The 26,318-nt window shown below is 44.3% G+C and overlaps 1 protein-coding gene across 1 annotated transcript in view; it reads left to right on the top strand.

Annotated features, from left to right (window-relative positions):
* Nucleotides 1-26,318, top strand: part of LOC126428006 (chondroadherin-like protein) — a gene marked incomplete at its 5' end in the record, with an annotated part of 188,846 nt that overhangs the window by 47,053 nt on the left and 115,475 nt on the right. The window contains 3 exons of the mRNA XM_050089889.1: nucleotides 2,012-2,111; nucleotides 12,471-12,641; nucleotides 18,326-18,444. Coding sequence (XP_049945846.1) covers nucleotides 2,012-2,111; nucleotides 12,471-12,641; nucleotides 18,326-18,444 — 390 coding nt within the window. The remainder of the gene's footprint in view (nucleotides 1-2,011; nucleotides 2,112-12,470; nucleotides 12,642-18,325; nucleotides 18,445-26,318) is intronic.

Below are 26,318 nucleotides of genomic sequence, written 5' to 3' on the forward strand. Positions count from 1 at the left end.
GCAGCACGACGTCGCATAGACTCGACTAATGTCTGAAGTAGTGCTGGAGGGAACTGACACCATGAATCCTGCAGGGATGTCCAGAAATCAGTAACAGTACGAGGGGGCGGAGATCTCATCTGAACAGCACGTTGCAAACCATCCCAGTTATGCTCAGTAATGTTCATGTCTGGGGGGGGGGGGTTACGGCCAGTGGAAGTGTTTAAATTCCGAATAGTGTTCCTGGAGCCACTATCTAGCAATTCTGGACGTGTGAGGTGTCGCATTGTCCTGTTGGAATTGCCAAAGTCCGTCGGCATGCACAGTGGACATGAATGGATGCAGGGGATCAGACAGGATGCCGACGTACCTGTCACTGTCAGAGTTATATCTAGACGTATTAGCCGTACCTTATCACTCCAACTGCACCATTACAGAGACTGCACCAGATTTCGTTTTTGGTCAAGCGTGAGCAATCGCGGAACCCATCTTGCGGATAGCTTTCTCATGTCCAAATGTTTATGCAAAATATTATGTACCCATTCATTCGAGATGCCCAGAGCACTAGCAATCTCACGCACCTTAATTCTTCTGTCATCCATCACCATATCATGGATTTTATCAATGATTTATGGAGTCGTAACCTCCACAGGGCGTCCAGAACATTTAGCATCACTTGTGCCCATATGGCCACTGTGAAAATTTTTATCAAGCTTCTCTTTAGTCTCCTGAGGCGTTTTGCCTTTCATAAAGTAATGTTTCATCACCGTACGAAATTCTTTTTCGTCCATTTTTCGACAATCACTCGACTTCCTTGCTTCACACGAATGCCAAACACAATTAAATAGACCAATATGGCTGAAACTTGGTGTGCGTTCTTTCCAAAGATGCTACAAACTAGACATGACCTCGATACGCGTCGGTGGTGCCATCTCTCGGACTTTTCAAACGCCCCTCATATACGCCTCTGCTGCCACCAGAGGGGTGTAAACTGTGTGTAAAATGGGGGCCAGTTATCCTTCTTCCCATAATGCCGCACCATACATTAGCCCGCCAAGGTCGCTGATGTTCCACTTGTCGCAGCCATCATCGATTTTCCGTTGCCCAATAGTGCATATTATGCCGGTTTACGTTACCGCTGTTGGTAAATGACGCTTCGTCGCTAAATAGAACGCGTGCAAAAAATCTGTCATCGTCCCGTAATTTCTCTTGTGCCCAGTGGCAGAACTGTACACGACGTTCAAAGTCGTCGCCATGCAATTCCTGGTGCATAGAAATATGGTACCGGTGCAATCGATGTTGATGTAGCATTCTCGACCCCGACGTTTTTGAGATTCCCGATTCTCGCGCAATTGGTCAGCTACTGGTGTGCGGATTAGCTGCGACAGCAGCTAAAACATCTACTTGGGCATCATCATTTGATGCAGGTCGTGGTTGACGTTTCACATGTGGCTGAACACTTCCTGTTTCCTTAAATAACGTAACTATCCGGCGAACTGTCCGGACACTTGGATGATGTCGTCCAGGATACCGAGCAGCATACACAGCACACGGCCGTTGGGCATTTTAATCACAGTAGCCATACATCAACACGATATCGACCTTTTCCGCAATTGGTAAACGGTCCATTTTAACACGTGTAATGTATCACGAAGCAAATACCGTCCGCACTGACGGAATGTTACGTGATACCACGTACTTATACGTTTGTGACTATTACAGCGCCATCTATCACAAAGCGAAAAATGTGGTCCAGCTAAAACATTCGTATTTCAACCGTAGCGCCATCTGTTTTCCCCTTCAAGCTAGACGAGTTTCGTTCCTTGTAGTTTTTTCGTTTGACGCTTATTTCGTGAGATATTTGGCCCGGTCACTATCAATGGACCACCCTGTAGAGTGACCTAGTGCTTGAGGGTGTTAACTTTTTTTTTTCCAGCATATGTTCCATCTGAAGCAGTAGATCGTCGCAGTTCATCTCGGATTTGTGATTACAGCGGCGAACTGACATGTTGGCCTTCCCTGTGTGTTGCAGGAGCTGCTGCTGGACGGCAACGCGCTGTCTGAGGTCCCCGCTTCGTCCCTCAACGGACCCCGGGCGCTGTCCGTGCTGTCGCTGTCCGGAAACCGCATAGGTAGGGACGCCACTGCGCCTTAATGGCGCCAGCAATAGCTCAGGGAGACCAGCGGACGCCGTTACCCAGCGAATTTCACGTTACACGGATCATTTGTACAATTAATCGCAATTATGTGGGACGGATAATTGTACACTACTGGCCATTAAAATTGCTACAACAAGAAGAATCGGGTATTCATTGGACAAATATATTATACTAGAACTGACATGTGATTACATTTTCACGCAGTTTGGGTGCATAGATCGTGAGAAATCAATGCCAAGAACAACCACCTCTGGCCGTAATAACGGCCTTGATACGCCTGGGCATTGAGTCAAACAGAGCTTGGATGGCGTGTACAGGTACAGCTGCCCATGCAGCTTCGACACGATACCACAGTTCATCAAGAGTAGTGACTGGCGTATTGTGACGAGCCAGTTGCTCGGCCAACACTGACCAGACGTTTTCAATTGATCTGGAGAATGTGCTGGCCAGGGCAGCAGTCGAACATTTTGTGTATCCTGAAAGGCCCGTACAGGACCTGCAACATGCGGTCGTGCATTATCCTGCTGAAATGTAGGGTTTCGCAGGGATCGAATGAAGGGTAGAGCCACGGGACGTAACACATCTGAAATGTAACGTCCACTGTTCAAAGTGCCGTCAATGCGAACAAGAGGTGATCGAGACGTGTAACCGATGGCACCCCATACCATCACGCCGGGTGATACGCCAGTATGGCGATGACGAATACACGCTTCCAATGTGTGTTCACCGCGACGTCGCCAAACACGGATGCGACCATCATGATGCTGTAAACAGAACCTGGATTCATCCCAAAAAATGACGTTTTGCCATTCGTGCACCCAGGTTCGTCGTCGAGTACACCATCGCAGGCGCTCCTGTCTGTGATGCAACGTCAAGGGTAACCGCAGCCATGGTCTCCGAGCTGATAGGCCGTGCTGCTGCAAACGTCGTCCAACTGTTCGTGCAGACGGTTGTTGTCTTGAAAACGTCCCCATCTGTTGACTCAGGGATCGAGACGTGGCTGCACGATCCGTTATAGCCGTGCGGGTAAGATGCCTGTCATCTCGACTGTGAGTGATACGAGGCCGTTGGGATCCAGCACGGCGTTCCGTATTACCCTCCTGATTCCATATTCTGCTAACAGTCATTGGATCTCGACCAACGCGAGCAGCAATGTCGCGGTACGATAAACCGCAATCGCGATAGGCTACAATCCGACCTTTATCAAAGTCGGAAACGTGATGGTACGCATTTCTCCTCCTTACACGAGGCATCACAACAACGTTTCACCAGATTCAACTGCTGTTTGTGTATGAGAAATCGGTTGGAAACTTTCCTAATGTCAGCACGTTGTAGGTGTCGCCACCGGCGCCAACCTTGTGTGCATGCTCTGAAAAGCTAATTATTTGCATATCACAGCATCTTCTTCCTGTCGGTTAAATCTCGCGTCTTTAGCACGTCATCTTCGTGGTGTAGCAATTTTAATGGCCATTAGTGTACATTCGTAGTATATATTTGTACCTATGAGTTTCGTTCAGTAAATAATCAGTACACCTCTAAATCTCTCAAGGATCGAGCTCCTACGCATAAGGCGGCCTCAAACATGAGTTAATTTGTCAAACATTACATTACATTGGAAGTACCTTTTGTTCCAGTTGATTCATTCTGAGGGTATCCTCCAGGATGTAGAACATGGCACAAAAACGAAAAATACGAGGGTGGTTTGAAAGGTTCCCGGAATCACCACGACACGTCAGCGCTAGCGCAACGAGTTGTTTACGTTTTATTCATTGGACTGTTGCCTGTCAACACGAGCCACGTAAGTTCAAGTGGTTCAAATGGCTCTGAGCACTATGGGACTCAACTGCTGTGGTCATCAGTCCCCTAGAACTTAAAACTACTTAAACCTAACTAACCTAAGGACATCACACACATCCATGCCACGTAAGTGCTCTGGGAAGACAGCCGGGGATGGTGACGTGGCTATGTTGTTCCCGTGTAGTGATTAAGTACTTCGTGAAGAAAGGTATGAAAGCAAAGGACATTCACACAGATTTCCAGAATACACTGGGGGACTCTGCTCCTTCATATTCAACTGTTTCCAAGTGGACAATTGAATTTAAATTTGGTCGGGAGAGCTTAGATGGCAATCCGCGCAGTAGTCGGGCAAGATGTGTCACTACCCCAGAAATCACTGCAAAAGTGCACAAAATAGTCATGGAGAATTGAAAGTGTGTGAAATTGCTCACGATTGCCAGATGTCATCCGAAAGAGTATAGGAATTAGAAATGAAACAATTATTTGCAAGATGGGTGCCGCGATTCTTGACGCTGGATCAAAAACGCACGAGAATAGACATACCGGAACAATGTGTGGTTCATATTAGGAGAAAAGAACAAGATTTTTTGCGCTGGTTTGTGACCATAGATGAAATTTGGGTGTACTACTATACTCTAGAGACAAAGCAACAGTCAAAGCAGTGGAAACATGCTGATTCTCCGCCACCAAAGAAAGCAAAGCCAATTCCTTCGGCAGAAAGGGTCATGGCATCAGTGTTCTGGGGTGCGAAGGGGATTCTGTTTGTAGATTGTCTCCCCACTGGGCAAACAATTACTGGAGAATATTGTGCAAAATTGCAACAAAAGAGGGACTGATCACCATAGCTGTTAAGTCCCATATTGCTCAGAGCCATTTTTGCAACAAAAGAAACGCAAAAAAAGCCAGATTTAGCAAGGAAGAAAGTCATCTTCCACCAAGACAATGCACGCCCGCAGACATGGATAGTAGTCACGGAAAAATTACACGAACTAAGATATGAGTTGTTGCCACACCCGCCTTATTCACCTGATATGGCTCCGTCAGACTTGCATGTCTTCCAGAAACTGAAAATTTTTCTTGGTGGGCGAAGATTGACTTCAAACGACGAATTGATAACCAGAGTTGACAACTATTTTGCAGGCCTGGAGGAAACTCATTTTCGAGATGGGATCAATGCACTGGAACACTGTTGGACCAAGTGCATTAATCTACAAGGAGACTATATTGAAAAATAAAAAAAGTTTCAGTGATGTAAGAATTATTTTTCTAATCTGTTCCGAGAACTTTTCAAACCACCCTGTAGACAATAAGTTTTTACAATGAAAAACGAACATGCTATATATATATATATATATATATATATATAGCATGTTCGTTTTAATAATTTCCTTCAGACAATTATGTCTCATCTTTATCTATGATAATGATGGAAGCCATAGAAATGAATTAAAATTTGTGCCACGACCAGGACTTGAACCTAGATCTCCTTGCTCACTAGGCAGGTATGGTTGGCATTGCTGCACGGACTACACAAGTCCAACGGCCTCCCCCACACAAACTTCATTTCATATCTTCAGCTTATTTTCTTCCCTTAAATCGTCCCCAGTGCCGGAGACCCCTGGCAATAGTGACGATTTGGGTGGAAAATAAGCTGAAGGGATGAAATGAAGTTTGTTTGGGGGAGGGCGTTGGACTCACGTATGCCTAGTAAGTAAGGAGACGGGGTTCATGTCCTGGCTGTGGCACATATTTTAATTCATTTCTTCGCCTTCCATCATAATCGTTCATATACTAATGTATATTCCACAGATCCCAAGCGAGATGATCTTCACAGATGCGAAATGAGTCAAAATAATTTTTAAATATTTTCTCATTCTAAAGGCAATAAATATTGGGTCTATTACTTTGCTTCCGTCGTTTTACAATAGATAGCAGTAGCGGCAAGTGACGGTGGTGCTGAAATGCACGAGCATAATCAATCGTTTCCTGTGCTGTCATCCGGACAATAAAATCTGTGTATAAGCAATTGAGGGGTGAGAAGTTGCTGTAAAACGTCTTCACCGTTGAAACCAGAACTTAGAACTTGAACGAAAGCTTGAACAACAGTGTATGGAAGCGTCTGCCAAAAAGTGTATTTGTTGAACTGAAAGCTAAGCATATTGGAGTGTATGACGTAGCTTTCTGCTTCAGTAGTGGTGCCAATGCAGAACACAGATTTTCTATGACCTTGGAATGGAGTCAGAAATGAGCACAACCGAAGCTCTTTGCCAGCTAGATGAACGATTGAGGCTTTGTAGATGGAGCTACAGAGGCTTCTTCAAAGCAGGCGAGAGTGAAGAAAACACTTAAAGAAGCGAAGAACAACGTCAGGACGCAAATCAAAATGGTTATGCAGCTGGAATATTTCCTGAAGTGAGTACTGCTAAAAGTAGCATTTTTGGTTATTTAGGAGTCATTTTGTCAAAAACTATGAGAGAAAAAAATGAGATTAGGCACAATTATTTTAGACAATCCACACTATATTTGCACCAAATTTTAAATTTTGAAAGTTTATAGTTTAGGTATTATATGGTGTTATGTGAGAGAAAAGCAATATAAATATGAAGGTGGTTTGCATGTATGGCAAATTTCCATGAAAGAATAGAACATGTTTGTTGCCCTTCGTGGTCGGTAAGCTTGATTATTGCAAGGATTGTATAAAGAATTTCAACAATGTGCAGCATACAGTTAATTGTTGACACCTATGTGAATTGGTCAGTGTTGACAGCGATTGAAAATGGAAACCTGAGTATTGTGCTTTTATTAAAAATCTTCATTTGAAGGGTTCGATTGCCGCACAAATCAAAACAGAATTGGATGAAGCTCGCACCGTCATTGAAGACTATTTGCTTTTGGATTAATGAATTTAAATGTCCGGTTGAGGTCAACACAGATGAAACCATTAACAACATCCATGACATGGTAATGCGAGACCGCCGAAACTGTAGACACCAAAACAGAGCGAGTACATAGTATCCTGCATGGGCAGTTGGCTACGAAGGAGCTGTGTGCAAGGTGGGTGCCGTGATTGGTCACAGTCGACCAAAACTGCATCCGGCACAGTTTTTCAATCCAATGCCAAGGGATGTTTGATCGCAGTCTGTAAGACGTTTCGCGGCAGTTTGTGACTGTTGACGAAACCCGGAACCATCTTTACACACCAGAATCAAAAAGACAGTCAAAACAATGGACAAAGGCTGGTGAAAATGCACTGAAGAAGGCAAAAACTATTTTGTCAGCTGGTAAGGTGACGGTCACTGTTTTTTTGGGGGGGGGGGGAGGAGGGGGTTAACAAGAACTAATCATCATAGAATAGTTGCGGAAAGGCAGAAGTATGGCTGGAACCTGTTGTGATTAATTTCTGTTTGTTTGAAACTTGTGTTGGCTGAAAAAAAAACCAAGGTTGGCACACAAAAAGTGCTGTTTCATCAGGATAATGCACCATCCCATATACACTCATAGAAAATGGGAAACGAACGCCATGAATTCCTCGCCCCAGCAGGGGGAAATATTATGGAGACATTCTTGAGGACGTATACAACACACGATCACACAGACAGAGCCATAAACACGTTAGTACAGCTAACAACGTCCGCGGCTCGTGGTCTCACGGTAGCGTTCTCGCTTCCCGCGCATGGGGTTCCGGGTTCGAATCCCGGCGGGGGTAGGTATTTTATCTGCCTCGAGATGACTGGGTATTGTGTGTCTTTCATCATCATTTCATCCTCCTTCACTCGCAAGTCGCCGTAGAACTTGTGGAGCGGCGGCCGAACCGCCCTGCGAGGGGTCTCCCGGCCACCAATGCCATACACTCATTATTATTATTATTACAGCCAACAGAGCGTGCACAAAGTCAGCACTAGTACCGTGTGTACCCTCCTTTTGCAGCAATCCAGGCTGCAATTCTCCCACGGAGACGATCGTAGAGGTGTTGCATGTAGTCTTGCGGAATGGCCTACCGTGCAATTTTCACCTGGTGCCTCAGTTGAGCCAAAGTTCGTGCCGGACGTGCAGACCATTCAATGTGACATTTCATCCAGTACCAAACATGCTCAATGGGGGACAGATTCAGGGATCATGCTGGCCACGGTAGTTGGTGTACGCCTTAAGAACACGTATTGGCACAGGATACAGGTGGCCGTGCATTGTCCTGTTGGTAAAGCACATCATCCTGCCGGTCCAGGAACGGTAGCATGATGGCTTGCATGACAGTTTCAATGTGCCGTGCAATGTTCCGTTGATGATTGACAGAGGAGTACAGCCAGTGTAGGATATTGCTCCCCACACCGTGATGTCTGGTGTTGGACCTTTGTGCCCCTGTCGTATACACTCCTGATTTTAGCGCTCACCTGCACGATGATACACACGAGTGGCAACAAGGCAGAAGTGACTCTCATCAATGAAGATGACACGTCTTCATTCGTCCTTCCATAAACGCCTATCGCGACACCACTGGAGGCAGGCTGAAAGATGTTGCAGTGTGAGCAGAGGATGCCCTTACAGTACACGGGACCGTAGCCCTGCTTCACGGAGCCGGTTGCAAATGGTTCTTGCTGCTACCCCTGGAGCGATAGTATCCCTAAGTTGTTGTGAAGTCACAGTACGGTCCACTACGGCACTTCGTAGAATGCGATGGTCTTTGCGTGCTTCTGTGTGTCGCCGCTGTCCAGAACCAGGTCGACAGGGTGTCTGAAAAGTGTTTCCCTGATTACATAAATTGATAACTCAGACTAGAAGTAAGATACATATATGAAACTGGTGTCTAATTGTTTACAAACTATCAAAGTTTCGTGCATACAAAGTGCAAATCGTTCAGGCCTTGTTGCCCAATGACAGTACACGTCGATATGACTTTGCGGTCAAAATGGTATCACGTATTTGAGGACGATGATGGTTATCTCAGACGAATTGCCTTTTTCGACGAAGCGACCTTTTTTGTTAGTGGAGTAGTGAATCGCCATAATGTGCGCATTTGGGCTTCACAACCCCCTGGCGAGGCCACGGAGTGCACCAGAGGCAGTCCAAAGGTGAATGTTTGGTGCGCGCTATTGCACGATCGAATTATCGGGCCATTCTTCTTCGCTGAGGCTACCATCACATCTGCAGTGTATCTGGACACGTTGCAACTGTATGCTGTTCCTCAGCTGCTTCGGTATCACCCCGATGTCTTGTTTCAGCAAGATGGTGCACCGCCTCATTGGGGTTTGGACGTCCGTGCCTATCTCGATACGACCTTTCCTGGGCGATAGATTGGTCGTGATGGGCCAACGGTTTGGCCTCCATGCTCTCCTGACATAACCCCATTAGAGTTCTTTTTACGGGGTTACGTCAAGGACGAGGTCTACCGAACACGTGTACCAGATCTCGAAACCCTGCGGCAACGGATAACCACAGTTGTCGAATCGATCCCTCCAGTGATGTTGGCTAATGTGTGGACGGAATTTGAATATCACCTAGATGTGCTACGTGCTACCGAGGGCGCTCATGTGAAAGTTTACTGATGTGTGAAAGAAACTTTGATAGTTTGTAAACAATTAGAAACCAGTTTCATATTTGTATCTTACTCCTAGCCTGAGTTATCAATTTATGTAATCAGGGAAAGACTTTTCGGACACCCTGTACCTTCTGCTGACCACTGGTGACAACACTGATGCACTATGGAGACCTTATGCCCCACGTGTTGCTCAGTTCTGCGGTATGACCACCCGGCCTCTCCAGACCCACTACATGCCCTTTCTCAAACTCCGTCAATTGCACGAACGGTTCACATACATGCTGTCGCAGCATACTAACAATGGTGTAGGCACAGACCGAGCTCCGTATGCACGGGCTGCCACTGGCTTTGGCGGTGACCAACTGCTGCGCAGCCAGCAACATTCCACTCCCTATAACGCAGTCCCCGGTGTGTCCGCAGCACTGCGCGTTTGATCATCGCTTCTACCGTCCACTCGTAGTGTGCAGTGCAAGTGTGGCTGGTCTTATTCACTTGCATCAGTGTGTTCGTTTTTCATTTTCCAGGAGCGTATTAGCTGTAGTTCCTTTTCTAGATTGTGGCACAGTTGACAAAATGGTAGATATAGAAATAGACCACAGAGGGATAGAGAAACAATTAAAATCGCTCAAAAGGTGAAAGGCCGCTGGACCTGATGGGATACCAGTTCGATTTTACACAGAGTACGCGAAGGAACTTGCCCCCCTTCTTGCAGCGGTCTCTAGAAGAGCGTAGCGTTCCAAAGGATTGGAAAAGGGCACAGGTCATCCCCGTTTTCAAGAATAGACGTCGAACAGATGTGCAGAACTATAGACCTATATCCCTAACGTCGATCAGTTGTAGAATTTTGGAACACGTATTATGTTCGAGTATAATGACTTTTCTGGAAACTAGAAATCTACTCTGTAGGAACCAGCACGGGTTTCGAAAAAGACTATAGTGTGAAACCCAGCTCGCGCTATTCGTCCACGAGACTCGGAGGGCCGTAGACACGGGTTCCCAGGTAGATGCCGTGTTTCTTGACTTCCGCAAGGCTTTCGATACAGTTCCCCACAGTCGTTCAATGAACAAAGTAACAGCATATGGACTATCACACCAATTGTGTGATTGGATTGAAGAGTTCCTAGATAACAGAACGCAGCATGTCATTCTCAATGGAGAGAAGTCTTCCGAAGTAAGAGTGATTTCAGGTGTGCCGCAGGGTAGTGTCGTAGGACCGTTGCTATTCACAATATACATAAATGACCTTGCGGATGACATCGGAAGTTCACTGAGGCTTTTTGCGTATGATGCTGTGGTATATAGAGAGGTTGTAACAATGGAAAATTGTACTGAAATGCAGGAGGATCTGCAGCGAATTGACGGACGGTGCAGGGAATGGCAATTGAATCTCAATAAAGACAAGTGTAATGTGCTGCGAATACATAGAAAGAAAGATCCCTTATCATTTAGCTACAATATAGCAGGTCAGCAACTGGAAGCAGTTAATTCCATAAATTATTTGCGAGTACGCATTAGGAGTGATTTAAAATGCAACGACCATTTAAAACTAATCGTCGATAAAGCAGATGCCAGACTGAGATTCATAGGAAGAATCCTAAGGAAATGCAGTCCGAAAACAAAGGAAGTAGGTTACAGTACACTTCTTCGCCCACACCTTGAATACTGCTCACCAGTGTGGGATCCGTATCAGATAGGGTTGATAGAAGAGATAGAGAAGATCCAACGGAGAGCAGCGCACTTCGTTACAGGATCATTTAGTAATCGCAAAAGCGTTACGGAGATGACAGATAAACTCCAGTGGAAGACTCTGCAAGAGAGACGATCAGTAGCTCGGTACGGGCTTTTGTTGAAGTTTCGAGAACATGCCTTCACCGAGGAGTCAAGCAGTATATTGTTCCCTCCTACGTATATCTCTCGAAGAGACCATGAGGATAAAATCAGAGAGATTAGAGCCCACACAGAGGCATACCGACAATCCATCTTTCCACGAACAATACGAGACTGGAATAGAAGGGAGAACCGATAGAGGTACTCAGGGTACCCTCCGCCACACACCGTCAGGTGGCTTGCGGAGAATGGATGTAGATGCAGATGTAGAAAGTGCATGAATTGCGTTTTGAATTGGCTCCTCATCCACTCTGTTCACTAGACTTAGCACAAGTGACTTCTTCCTGTTCCCTAACTTGGTACTTGGCTTGTGGGAAGAAATTTTCACCGAATGAGGAAGTGACAGTTGCCATCAACGAGTATTTTGCAGAGTTTGACGTAACCTAGTTTTACAGTGGGATGAAAAAGCCGGAGGACCACCAGACCAACTGTATGTCACTCAAAAGAAACTATGTTGACAATTAAGGTAAGTAGTTAATGAAAGAAAGATTTTCCTGTGGTTTTTTATCAGAGTTTATCAAACCACCCTCGTAACTTCTTTGTCAAGCAAACCGCATTACAACACATGAAATATTTGAGCTAAAGACATAATTCTTCTCATAGTTCTGAAAATATAGCATACAAATCATATGTAAAGATTCATAAAAGTATCATTTATATGTTTTGAGAAAGCGGTGCATAAAAAGGACTATATGTTTATACTTTAAACACGATAGCTGTTGTCTCATGTCTCCACAGCAAATTATCATACTGTGCTTATTGAATACATCTAATTGGTGCAGACACCGGACCCCGCTGCTACAACTTACGCCAGCACTGGAAGTTCACATCAGCAGCTGGTCCTAGTTCTACAACGTACTGAGGGCTACAAAACGCCGAGACTGCTCTCTTAAGGGGGAGACTAATACTCTGTCTGATGAGCTTACATTGAGAAAGCAGGAAAGCCTTAGGTTGCCGTATGCTGCATTAAGTTTTGCACTTTCTTTTGGGTTGAAACTGATAATTGCACACTGAAAAGCTTTTAACTGCTACTGCCAGAAAATGAAAGCAGGCAGTTAGTCAGAGATCCTGACATTGACCACGTGTCATCCGCCACGGTTTGTGTGTCTCCACAGAGACGGTCCCCACCGGTGCCTTCTCCGGGCAGAGCTCCCTGGAGCGGCTGGAGCTAGCCAACAACTCCATCACCACACTGGAGGGAAGTGCGTTTGCCGGACTCTCCAGGTTGCGCTACCTCGGGCTCTCCAGGAATCGGCTGGATAAGCTCAACAGTGATGTCTTCCAAGGTACGTCACATTTTGTATTATTTACCAGTGTCTTATTGTGTCCTGCAGTGCCCTGTGTCACCCTTGTGTCCTATAGTATCCTATAATGTCCTGTAGTATCCTGCTATGCCATACAGTATTCTCTAATGTCCTGCAATGTTCAGCTGTTGGTGTTCAAAACCCTTTGCTGTCTCTTGACTTCACCAGCAAATCTCAAAGACTTTATTTTTTCTCCCTGATCTGTAAATCGCTGTCCATATTCTTCCTTGCTTCCTGTCACAGCTTGCTGAATGTAGAGACTGAATAACAGCAGGGTTGGCAGCAAGCCTGCCTCATTCCCTTCTCAGCCGTTGCTTCCCTTTCATGACCTGCTATCTGGTTTTCCTATTACCTGCAGACAACCATTCAGCCCCTGTATTTTATCCGTGCCACGTATAAAATTCTAAGAGTCAGCACTGAGAAAAGCTAGAAATGATATAAATGTAATTGTGGATTGTAGAAGCTATTCATGTTGCTAGGGTTATATTTCTGTGCACTACTGTTTATTTGCTTTTGACAATGTTGACTGGAATACTCTCTTTCAAATTTTAAAGGTGGCAGGGGTAAAATACAGAGAGCGAAAGGCTATTTACAATTTGTACAGAAACCAGATGGCAGTTACAAGAGTTGAGGAACATGAAAGGGAAGCAGTGGTTAGGAATGGAGCGAGACAGGGTTGTAGCCTCTCCTCGATGTTATTCAATCTGTATATTGAGCAAGCAGTAAAGGAACCAAAAGAAAAATTTGGGATAGGTATTAAAATCCATGGAGAAGAAATAAAAACTTTCAGGTTCACTGATGACATTGTAATTCTGTCAGAGACGGCAAAGGACTTACAACAGCAGTTAAATGGAATGGATAATGCCTTGAAAGGAGGATGTAAGATGAACATCAACAAAAGCAAAACGAGGATAATGGAATGTAGTCGAATTAAGTTGGGTGATGCTGAGGGAATTAGAGTAGGAAATGAGACACTTAAAGTAGTAAAGGAGTTTTGCTATTTGGGGAGCAAAATAACTGATGATGGTCGAAGTAGAGAGGATATAAAATGTAGACTGGCAATGGCAAGGACAGCGTTTCTGAAGAAGAGAAATTTGTTAACATCCAGTATTGATTTAAGTGTCAGGAAGTCATTTCTGAAAGTATTCGTATGGAGTGTAGCCATGTATGGAAGTGAAACATGGACGATAAATTGTTTGGACAAGAAGAGAATAGAAGCTTTCGAGATGTGGTGCTACAGAAGAATGCTGAAGATTAGATGGGTATATCACAGAACTAATGATGAGGTATTGAATAGAATTGGGGAGAAGAGGAGTTTGTGGCACAACTTGACCAGAAGAAGGGATCGGTTGGTAGGGCATGTTATGAGGCATCAACGGGTCACCAATTTAGCATTGGAGGGCAGTGTGGAGGGTAAAAATCGTAGAGGGAGACCAAGAGATGAATACATTAAGCAGATTCAGAAGGATGTAGGCTGCAGAAGGTACTGGGAGATGAAGAACCTTGCACAGGATAGAGTAGCATGGAGAGTTGCATCAAACCAGTCTCAGGACTGAAGACCACAACAACAACAACAACAACTGTTTATTTTACAATACAGCCTGTTTCTTCACTCTGAACTTCATTAGGCAGTAAATGCATCATGGGGTTGCCATTAGTAGGCCTAATAGTTTTAAGAGTTGCCTATGTGATGTTTGTTGATTGACAGCAGACATGTATTCTTACATCACATGTTTGAGCAGTAAATACTGCACGTCTGCATGTGGAACTGCTCACGAAAAATATTCCGTAAGACATGGGTACACGCGTGTGCTGTCGGCTGCAGAGGACCACCATTAGGAGTGTTCTGTGCACTGTGTGTTTGGACAGATTTGTACCCTGCCCAGAATTAAAGTCTGATATTAATTCTGCGACTGTTCATTGCCTGTCCTGTTTTACCGATGTGTCTAGCCTAAGACATCTGACATCTGTATTCAGGGCTGGCCGTACCACCCCACGTGGTTTCACCGTGTGTCGAAGAGATTCACCGCTGCACCCCTTGAATACCCGACAAGTCGTGTTGTTTCCAAAATGCTCGTGTCAGACCTTCGGAGCATTACAATCAGCGCTTGGTCGAACTCGGGTAGATCTCGCACCTTCTCCATTCTACACATGGACAGTACACTCACTGACAGCTTGTGTTTGACTAGCAGTCATCCCTCAGCAGGTGACACTGCTATCACCTGGCTGCCTTTATATCGATAGCGGGTCGGTCGTCATAACATTCTCGGTGATCAGTATAAGTTACCACAATGTAAATTAGCAAAACACTGCTGAGGTTACCATTCTGTTAATTTGCATTCTCCATAGTTGCATAGCATTTCTATCTTCCTTTTGTTAGTGTACACTGTGCCCACTCAAACAATTCAGCTAAAGACGATTGACTGAAAGAGGTGTGCATTTTCCTTTTGTTTCCGTTTGTGTACCTTCATCTCTAGCAAGTGGGCGAGTTATGTTAGCCTCGGTGCCTACCCCGTGTGCTATGCAGGAGGGTCAGAATCACTTCTGTATCACGTTTTTAGTAATGTCAGGTTTACGTGAATGCTATACTATGAAATGTTTCTCAAGAGGTCTTGGAAAGGCCGAGTGGATTACTGAATAAAAAATTTAGCATGCAGTTTAAAAAAGACATTAACTATTGTTCTTTGTATCTTGGAGAAGAATAAAGCCAAACAAAATTTGCATGATACAATTAATTATTCATTAGTTCTTGGTGAATGGTCTGTCACTTAACTTAGAGAGAACACATTTCATTCAAACATGTACAAGACATGATATAGCATAATCAATAAGCATGTAAGTCTAAAACAGATCATTAAAAATTCGTAGGCATACATATTGACCAGAACTTGAATTGGAAAACAGGTTCTGGATTTCAGCAGCATTTGCTCTACATGCTACTTCTGATTCCTGTGATGAAAGCTTCAAAAAACTACCTTACTTTGCACACTTTGATTCGTCAATGTCTTACAGAATACTTTTCATGGGCAGTTCCACACGCAGATGTGCAGTATTCACTGCACAAACATGTGATGTACGGATATATGTCTGCTGTCGATCATCAAACATCACAAAGGAGACTGTTAAAACTATTAGGCCTACTAATGACAACCTCATGATGCATTTACTGTCTAATGAAGTTTGGAGTGAAGAAGCAGGCAGTATTTGAAAATAAATAGTAGTGTATAGAAATATAACACTAGAAATATGGACTGCTTCTACAATCCACATTAATGTTTATAGCATTTCTAGCTTTTCACAGTGTTGACTGGACTGCACACTTAGAATTATGTCAGTGGCATGGATAAAATACAGAGATTGAATGGCTGTCTGCACGCAGCAGGAAAACCAGATAGCAGTTGTAATAGTTGAAGGACATGAAAGGGAAGCAGTGGCTGAGAAGGGAATGAGGCAGGCCTTCAGTCTACCCCTGATGTTATTCAATCTCTACACTCTACAAGTCGTTGCACGATCCTGCCGTGATGATGACAGATTCCTTGCCCAATGACTCACCGAGTCTCCATAAACATTCTGCAAGAACCTCTGTATATCTGTGATGCTATTGTTTTCTGCCAAAACAAACTTAATGGCAACTCTCTACTTGCAACACACCTCGGCTACAAATGCCACTTTGGAGGCTACGTTTAGTGCCATCACCTGTCAGAACTTCATAAAACTACAGGGGATGAACTGGGAATATTCCGTCGATGTCCCGAAAGAAATTCTGCCTTGTTTTTTTTGCAACTGAAATTGGCCGAGGGAAAGAAAAGTGTTGCATTACTTATTGAATGCCCCTTGTATGTTAGCCCAGGTTCCTGGACTGTGTGCCGACAGAGCACAGTCGCTGACTTTTGTGTTGCCATTTGTAATAACGTCATGTTTATGCAAATGCCTTGAGAGGATGATGTGGATTACTGAACAAAAAAATACTCTGTGCTATTTATGAAGGAGGTACTGCTGTTCATATTTTCATAACAAACAAATTGCAAGAAAGGAAACCACACAGGTTAAAGTGACCCAAGTGGTTACAGAATATTTGCTTGATACATTTTTTTGTTTACTTCTTGAAAAAAAGTTATTTAAGGTGACAATCTGCAGGGTGAAAAGTATTTAAGCCAACAAACTCTGGGAGGTTGTAGGGGGCATCAAAACAAATTTTTCCCTAATGTCATTTTTTCCTATGAGTAGTATTTAAACTGGTAGAGAAAGATTTCTCTGGCGGCAAATTAATTAAACCAAGAAACACTTTTCCATTTTTTACGACCAAGAGACAACACATTAACACAACCGAATTTCAATTACAGTAGATTTTCAAAAATGCCTCCATTGACGCGTAAACAAAGGTTAAACCGTCGCATCATGTTCTCTCTCACGAGCTTTCCCCAGGAGCATTCTGAATTGTTCCTGCTGCTGCTACTATCCGGGCAACCAGATCACCTTCTGATGCAACGGGAGTTGCGTAAACGAGGTTGCGCATCTCTCCCCACACAAAAAAGTCCAGAGGGGACATATCTGGGGATCGAGCAGGCCACGGTACAGGACCACCTCTGCCAGTCCACGTTGCTGGGAACCGTCGGTCCAAGAATCGACGCACAGGACGACTGAAATGTGCCGGCGCCCCATCATGTTGGAACCACATGCTTTGTCTTGTAGAGAACGGGACGTCTTCCAGCAATTCTGGAAATGCTCTGGGTGGAAAATCAACTGGTTCTAGGTTGTGGACACGCTGTAAGTGAAATGGAGGTAACAATTGCTCTCGAAGGACTGTTCTTACATTCGTCTGATTCGTCCCCATGTTACGTGCAATTGCACGAGTGCTGATTTAAGGATCCTGCTCCACATGCTGCAGGACAGCTTCCTCAAATTGGAGCGTTCTTACTGTGTGACGGCGTCCCTGTCCAGGTAATTTGCTAAATGACCCGGTCTCACGCAGACGTTGGTACACAGCAGCAAAGGCCGTATGATGCGGGATACGGCGATTAGGATATTGTTGTCGATAAACCCGCTGTGCAGCTCGTCCCTTGTGGTGCACTACGTAGTACGCACCAACCATATCAGTGTACTCACTCCAGGTGTATCGCTCCGTTAGTGAACAGAGACAATGCACTACTACACTGGTGGACAGCAGCTGCCTACAGCTGAAGAGCGCAATACGCCAGCTAACTACTGAAGATCGTAATACGGCCTCCACCGGTTTAAATAATCCTCATAGGTAAAAATGACATTAGGGAAAAATATTTGTTTTGATGTCCCCTACAACCTCCCAGAGTTTGTCGGTTTAAATACTTTTCACCCTGTTTATACTTGTTTATAGCAAGAACATAAGTGGTCTCAGAACTTAATCCAGAAGAAAAATCATCATGAGAGGTGTGTGAGATATCTATCCTCCTTCCTATCAGTTCAATATGAAGTTAACTACTTGCTCGTTACACCTCAAAAGCAGTTAAATTTGAAGTTTCTCCAAAGGAAAGCTTTCTTTTTTGACATCATACGCTTTTGGCCATCTTCACTACGACTTTACTGGGGAAGATCTAAGGACCAATAGGGAGTTGACGAGAACACTGTTCCGCACTTCTACACGTAAAGTCCTTCTCACCGTGCAATGTACACTGTCGCTCTTTTTGCAGGCGCAGACAACTTGGAGCAGCTGGACCTGTCGCAGAACTTCCTGAAGGAGGTGCCGGCCGCTGCCATAAAGGCCTTTGCCAGCCTCCGCCACCTCAACCTCTCTGCCAACACCATACAGGTGAGCAGCTGATATATACACTACTGACCATTAAAATTACTACCTCACCAAGATGACGTGCTACAGACGCGAAATTTAACCGACAGGAAGAAGATGCTGTGATAGGCAAATGATTAGCTTTTCAGAGCATTCACACAAGCTTGGCGCCGGAAGCGACACCTACAACGTGCTCACATGAGGAAAGGTTCCAACCGATTTCTCATACACAAACAGCAGCTGACCAGTGTTGCCCATTGAAACGTTGTTGTGATGCATCGTGTAAGGAGGAGAAATGCGTACCATCACGTTTCCGACTTTGTTAAAGGTCGGATTGTAGCCTATCGCGACGTTGCTGCTCGCGTTGGTCGAGATCCAGTGACTGTTAGCAGAATATGGAATCGGTGGGTTCACGAGGGTAATACGGAACGCAGTGCTGGATCCCAATGGCCTCGTATCACTAGCAGTCGAGATGACAGGCATCTTATCCGCACGGCTGTAACGGATCGTGCAGCCACGTCTCAATCCCTGAGTCAACAAATGGGGACGTTTGCAAGACAACAGCCGTCTGCACAAAGAGTTCAACGAGACAATTGCAGCAGCACGGACTATCAGCTCGGAGGCTGTGGCTGTGGTTACCCTTGATGCTGCATGACTGACAGGAGCCCCTGCGATGGTGTACTCAACGATGATCCTGGGTCCACAAATGGCAAAACATCATTTTTTCGGATGAATCCAGGTTCTCTTTACAGCATCATGATCGTCGCATCTGTGTTTGGCGACATCGCGGTGAACGCACATTGGAAGCATGTATTCATCATAGCCATACTGGCGTATCACCCAGCGTGATGGTATGGGGTGCCATTGGTTACACGTCTCGGTCACCTCTTGTTCGCATTGACGGCACTCTGAACAGTGGACGTTACATTTCAGATGTGTTACGACCCATGGCTTTACCCTTCATTCGATCCCTGCGAAACCCTACATTTCAGTAGGATAATGCACGACCGCATGTTGCAGGTCCTGTACGGGCCTTTCTGGATACAGAAAATGTTCGACTGCTGCCCTGGCCAGCACATTATCCAAATCTCTCACCAATTGAAAACGTCTGGTCAATGGTGGCCGAGCAACTGGCTCGTCACAATACGACAGTCACTACTCTTGATGAACTGTGGTATCGTGTTGAAGCTGCATGGGCAGCTGTACCTGTACACGCCATCCAAGCTCTGTTGGCTCAATGCCCAGTTGTATCGAGGCCGTTATTATAGCCAGACGTAGTTGTTCTGGATACTGATTTCTCAGGGTCTATGCACCCACATTGCATTAAAACGTAATCACATGTCAGTTCTAGTATAATATATTTGTCCAATGAATACCCATTTATCATCTGCATTTCTTCTTGGTGTAGCAATTTTAAAGGTCAGTAGTGTAATTATGCTGCGGGAAGTGACTTTGCACCATGTAGACACATTCCACTTCACAACGGCGGGAATAGTTCCTGGGTTGAGATGTATAAGCATTTCAAAAAGTCATTTCACTTCACAATACCGCATATCAATGACCACTGAGCCTCTGCAAGACTGCATGCCACCTGGTGGCACTGTGTCATTGTGATGTGGTGTGGATGGTATACAAGAGCAGCAGAGATGAATGGTGGTGTCATTCTAGTGACGATGCAGATGCAAATGGTGAAATTCGTTTGGCACAAGCCACTCTGACGAAGAAAGATTATGGCCGAGCACCTACAGAGGGACCGTCCCCTTTAGCTGAGTAGTCAGCACGTCTGACTGCTGTGAAGCAGGTCTAGGTTCGATTTCCGGCGGAGTCGGAGATTTTGGCCACTCGGGGATTGGTGTTGTGTTGTTCTCATCACTATTTCGTCGTCATCGTCATGCGTGTCACACGATGTGGCATCGACTGAAAAGATTTGCACCTTGACAGCCAAATTTCCTCATATGGGGACTCCCAGCCATCAGTATCCACAATCATTTCATTTCATCTAGGAACTAGCGTCTCGGAAATGGTGTAGTGGATCTTGAGCACCTACGGAAAATGGTTGAAATATGGTGAAACCACGAACAGCTGACAAAGTGTCGGACACACGTGCCTCGTCGGGAAACGTTGAGCTCAGAACTTCGTTTTGCTCAGTGAAGGAGGATAGCTGACAATCTGTGGCAGATCTGTTGACAGAGAATAGTGCTGGTGCACCCACAACTGCTTTGGAGCACACCCTTCAGCACATACAGTTGAACATTGGGCTCCACAAAAGATAATCCCAATGTGTTCCAACGGTGACACAGTGGAATCATTGGGCACAGGATCGATGAGAGAATTGCGAATCAATGGAAAGGTATCACCTGATAGGATGAATCACATTTCTTCTTACTTCCGGTCAATGGTCATGTCTGGATATGCTTGTACAGTGTCTGTAAAACTGGATTGACTTTGCTATTTGCAGAGGACATCAAAGTTCCACTTGAACTTGCACAAATAAAAATGCCCTCCATAGAAGTGAATAAAACCCAAGAGAAATAATATTCTTACATGTTCTGACTGCCCTTTGGAACTATTCATCGCAGACATGGAAATCCTGTTGGCATCTCAAAACATCTACCATACATTATTGTGGTCCAGCAATGTTATTTGTTACAGATGACAATAACAAAACAACGGAACTGCTGCTACTCGAAGCTCCTGAAGCAAACTTATCTTCCATAATCTGACACATAAACACATTGCTGGTTCAACATGAATAAGGATAATCATCAAACCGTAAATGAGCTGGAGGCATAAAATCATTTCCATTATTTTTACCCCAGACATTAGTGAAAAGCTTTACATTTGAAAAACCATACATCATTTAATTAAAATGATGAAAAGTCCTTAACAGAAAACAATATTTGTGATGATCTGTTGATTTAGTAATTATAATTGGATCCTAAGAATACAAAGATTTTACACTGAACAGTCATGATTCATATTGAGCCCTAATAACAATCATAGCAAGACTCCATAACACAGATTTGAAAAACATATATCTCATTCACCTTTTGGTGAATGTGATACCGGCTTGCGATATCCATTCATGAAACTGAAACAACCCTTAAACAAAACAGGCCCTACCCCACATTAATCATAGTGGTGAGTACTACTCTGCCACTCATTTGATAACATTGCCTAAGCAACCACACTGTTGCAATACACCTCATCAAGTCTTAAAATTAAGAAACACATTACTTTGTGTTCTGGAGTTGGTGTACAGAGAGTATTCCATATGAGTAGATAGTGTCGGAAGTTCCATACGGCTTTTTGGAGATGATGCTGTAGTATACAGAGAAGTTGCAGCATTAGAAAATTGCAGCCAAATGCAGGAAGATCTGCAGCGAATAGGCACTTGGTGCAGGGAGTGGCAACTGACCACTAACATAGATCAATCTAATGTATTGCGAATACATAGAAAGAAGGATCCTTTATTGTATGAAAAAATGGAAATGCCATGTGACTAGGGCCTCCCGTCGGGTAGACCGTTCGCCTGGTGCAAGTCTTTCGAAGTGACGCCACTTCGGCAACTTGCGTGTCGAAGGGGATGAAATGATGATGAAAGACACACAACGCCCAGTTATCACGAGGCAGAGAAAATCCCTGGCCCCACTGGGAATCAAACCCGGGACCCCGCGCGCGGGAGCGACAACGCTACCACAAGACCACGAGCTGCGGACATTGTACGATTATATGATAGCGGAACAAACACTGGTAGCAGTTACTTCTGTAAAATATCTGGGAGTATGCGTACAGAATGAGTTGAAGTGGGGTGATCATATAAAATTAATTGTTGGTAAGACGGGTGCTAGGTTGAGATTCATTGGGAGAGTCCTTAGAAAATGTAGTCCATCAACAAAGGAGGTGGCTCACGAAACAGTCGTTTGACCTATACTCGAGTATTGCTCATCAGTGTGGGATCCGTACCAGGTCGGGTTGACAGAGGAGATAGAGAAGATCCAAAGAAGAGAGGCGCGTTTTATCACATGGTTATTTGGTAAGCGTGATAGCATTACGGAGATGTTTAGCAAACTCCAGTGGCAGACTCTGCAAGAGAGGCACACTGCATTGTGGTGTAGCTTGCTGTCCAGGTTTCGAGAGGGTGCGTTTCTGGATGAGGTATCGAATATATTGCTTCCCCTACTTATACCTCCCGAGGAGATCACGAATGTAAAATTAGAGAGATTCCAGCGCGCACGGAGGCTTTCCAGCAGTCGTACTTCCCGCGAACCATACGCGACTGGAACAGGAAAGTGAGGTAATGACAGTGGCACGTAAAGTGCCCTCCGCCACACACAGTTGGGTGGCTTGCGGAGTATAAATGTAGATGTAGATGTAGATGTAGATTCTCAATACCAGTAGCAGTGCATGTGTACAAACCACAAACCACTTTAAGTTATTGCTATCAATCTTTCTTAGTGTAATTCAATGCAGTCTCTTTGAAAAGCACACCATATCATGCACGAGCTAAACGCATTTTTGCTCCAGAGCAATCTGTATGGAATAGCCACGGAGCCTGTTGCTGAGGTGATAAAAGTCACTGGATGCGCATCCACAAATGGCAGTAGTATCACGTACACGGCGAATAAAAGGGCAGTGCTTTGGCGGAGATGTCTTTTGTACTCGGGTGATTCACGTAGAAAGGATTCGGATGTGGTTATTGCCACACGATGGGAATTAACAGACTTTGAATGCAGAATGGTAGTGGAGATTTACGTATGGGACATTCTGCTTTGGAAATCATTAGAGAAATGAATAGTCTGAGATCTACAGTGCCAAGAGCGTGCTGAGAATACCAGACTTCAGGCATTACTTCTAACCACAGACAATCCAGGCCAACAGCCTTCACTTAACGACCGAGAGCAGCAGCAGCATTCGCATATAATTGTCAGTGCTAACAGACAAGCAACAGTGCATCAAATAATTGCCAAAATCAGTGTGAGATGTATGATGACCCCCCCCCCCCATGAACCATGGACCTTGCCGTTGGTGGGGAGGCTTGCGTGCCTCAGCGATACAGATAGCCGTACCGTAGGTGCAACCACAACGGAGGGGTATCTGTTGAGAGGCCAGACAAACGTGTGGTTCCTGAAGAGGGGCAGCAGCCTTTTCAGTAGTTGCAAGGGCAACAGTCTGGATGATTGACTGATCTGGCCTTGTAACAATAACCAAAGCGGCCTTGCTGTGCTGGTACTGTGAACGGCTGAAAGCAAGGGGAAACTACAGCCGTAATTTTTCCCGAGGGCATGCAGCTTTACTGTATGATTACATGATGATGGCGTCCTCTTGGGTAAAATATTCCGGAGGTAAAATAGTCCCCCATTCGGATCTCCAGGCGGGGACTACTCAAGAGGATGTCGTTATCAGGAGAAAGAAAACGGGCGTTCTACGGATCGGAGCGTGGAATGTCAGATCCCTTAATCGGGCAGGTAGGTTAGAAAATTTAAAAAGGGAAATGGATAGGTTGAAGTTAGATATAGTGGGAATTAGTGAAGTTCGGTGGCAGGAGGAACAAGACTTCTGGTCAGGTGACTACAGGGTTATAAACACAAAATCAAATAGGGGTAATGCAGGAGTAGGTTTAATAATGAATAGGAAAATAGGAATGCGGGTAAGCTACTACAAACAGCATAGTGAACGCATTATTGTGGCCAAGATAGATACGAAGCCCACACCTACTACAGTAGTACAAGTTTATATGCCAACTAGCTCTGCAGATGACGAAGAAATTGAAGAAATGTATGATGAAATAAAAGAAATTATTCAGATTGTGAAGGGAGACGAAAATTTAATAGTCATGGGTGACTGGAATTCGAGTGTAGGAAAAGGGAGAGAAGGAAACATAGTAGGTGAATATGGATTGGGGGACAGAAATGAAAGAGGAAGCCGCCTGGTAGAATTTTGCACAGAGCACAACATAATCATAACTAACACTTGGTTTAAGAATCATGAAAGAAGGTTGTATACATGGAAGAACCCTGGAGATACTAAAAGGTATCAGATAGATTATATAATGGTAAGACAGAGATTTAGGAACCAGGTTTTAAATTGTAAGTCTTTTCCAGGGGCAGATGTGGACTCTGACCACAATCTATTGGTTATGACCTGTAGATTAAAACTGAAGAAACTGCAAAAAGGTGGGAATTTAAGGAGATGGGACCTGGATAAACTAAAAGAACAAGAGGTTGTACAGAGATTCAGGGAGAGCATAAGGGAGCAATTGACAGGAATGGGGGAAATAAATACAGTAGAAGAAGAATGGGTAGCTTTGAGGGATGAAGTAGTGAAGGCAGCAGAGGATCAAGTAGGTAAAAAGACGAGGGCTAGTAGAAATCCTTGGGTAACAGAAGAAATATTGAATTTAATTGATGAAAGGAGAAAATATAAAAATGCAGTAAGTGAAACAGGCAAAAAGGAATACAAACGTCTCAAAAATGAGATCGACAGGAAGTGCAAAATGGCTAAGCAGGGATGGCTAGAGGACAAATGTAAGGATGTAGAGGCCTATCTCACTAGGGGTAAGATAGATACCGCCTACAGGAAAATTAAAGAGACCTTTGGAGATAAGAGAACGACTTGTATGAATATCAAGAGCTCAGATGGAAACCCAGTTCTAAGCAAAGAAGGGAAAGCAGAAAGGTGGAAGGAGTATATAGAGGGTCTATACAAGGGCGATGTACTTGAGGACAATATTATGGAAATGGAAGAGGATGTAGATGAAGATGAAATGGGAGATACGATACTGCGTGAAGAATTTGACAGAGCACTGAAAGACCTGAGTCGAAACAAGGCCCCTGGAGTAGACAATATTCCATTGGAAATACTGACAGCCGTGGGAGAGCCAGTCCTGACAAAACTCTACCATCTGGTGAGCAAGATATATGAAACAGGCGAAATACCCTCAGACTTCAAGAAGAATATAATAATTCCAATCCCAAAGAAAGCAGGTGTTGACAGATGTGAAAATTACCGAACTATCAGCTTAATAAGTCACAGCTGCAAAATACTAACACGAATTCTTTACAGACGAATGGAAAAACTAGTAGAAGCCAACCTCGGGGAAGATCAGTTTGGATTCCGTAGAAACACTGGAACACGTGAGGCAATACTGACCTTACGACTTATCTTAGAAGAAAGATTAAGGAAAGGCAAACCTACGTTTCTAGCATTTGTAGACTTAGAGAAAGCTTTTGACAATGTTGACTGGAATACTCTCTTTCAAATTCTAAAGGTGGCAGGGGTAAAATACAGGGAGCAAAAGGCTATTTATAATTTGTACAGAAACCAGATGGCAGTTATAAGAGTCGAGGGACATGAAAGGGAAGCAGTGGTTGGGAAGGGAGTAAGACAGGGTTGTAGCCTCTCCCCGATGTTGTTCAATCTGTATATTGAGCAAGCAGTAAAGGAAACAAAAGAAAAATTCGGAATAGGTATTAAAATTCATGGAGAAGAAATAAAATCTTTGAGGTTCGCCGATGACATTGTAATTCTGTCAGAGACAGCAAAGGACTTGGAAGTGCAGTTGAATGGAATGGACAGTGTCTTGAAAGGAGGATATAAGATGAACATCAACAAAAGCAAAACAAGGATAATGGAATGTAGTCGAATTAAGTCGGGTGATGCTGAGGGAATTAGATTAGGAAATGAGGCACTTAAAGTAGTAAAGGAGTTTTGCTATTTGGGGAGCAAAATAACTGATGATGGTCGAAGTAGAGAGGATATAAAATGTAGGCTGGCAATGGCAAGGAAAGCGTTTCTGAAGAAGAGAAATTTGTTAACATCCAGTATTGATTTAGGTGTCAGGAAGTCATTTCTGAAAGTATTCGTATGGAGTGTAGCCATGTATGGAAGTGAAACAT

Source organism: Schistocerca serialis, chromosome 12 (genome assembly GCF_023864345.2).
Source record: "Schistocerca serialis cubense isolate TAMUIC-IGC-003099 chromosome 12, iqSchSeri2.2, whole genome shotgun sequence".
NCBI classification, from domain to species: Eukaryota; Metazoa; Arthropoda; class Insecta; order Orthoptera; family Acrididae; genus Schistocerca; species Schistocerca serialis.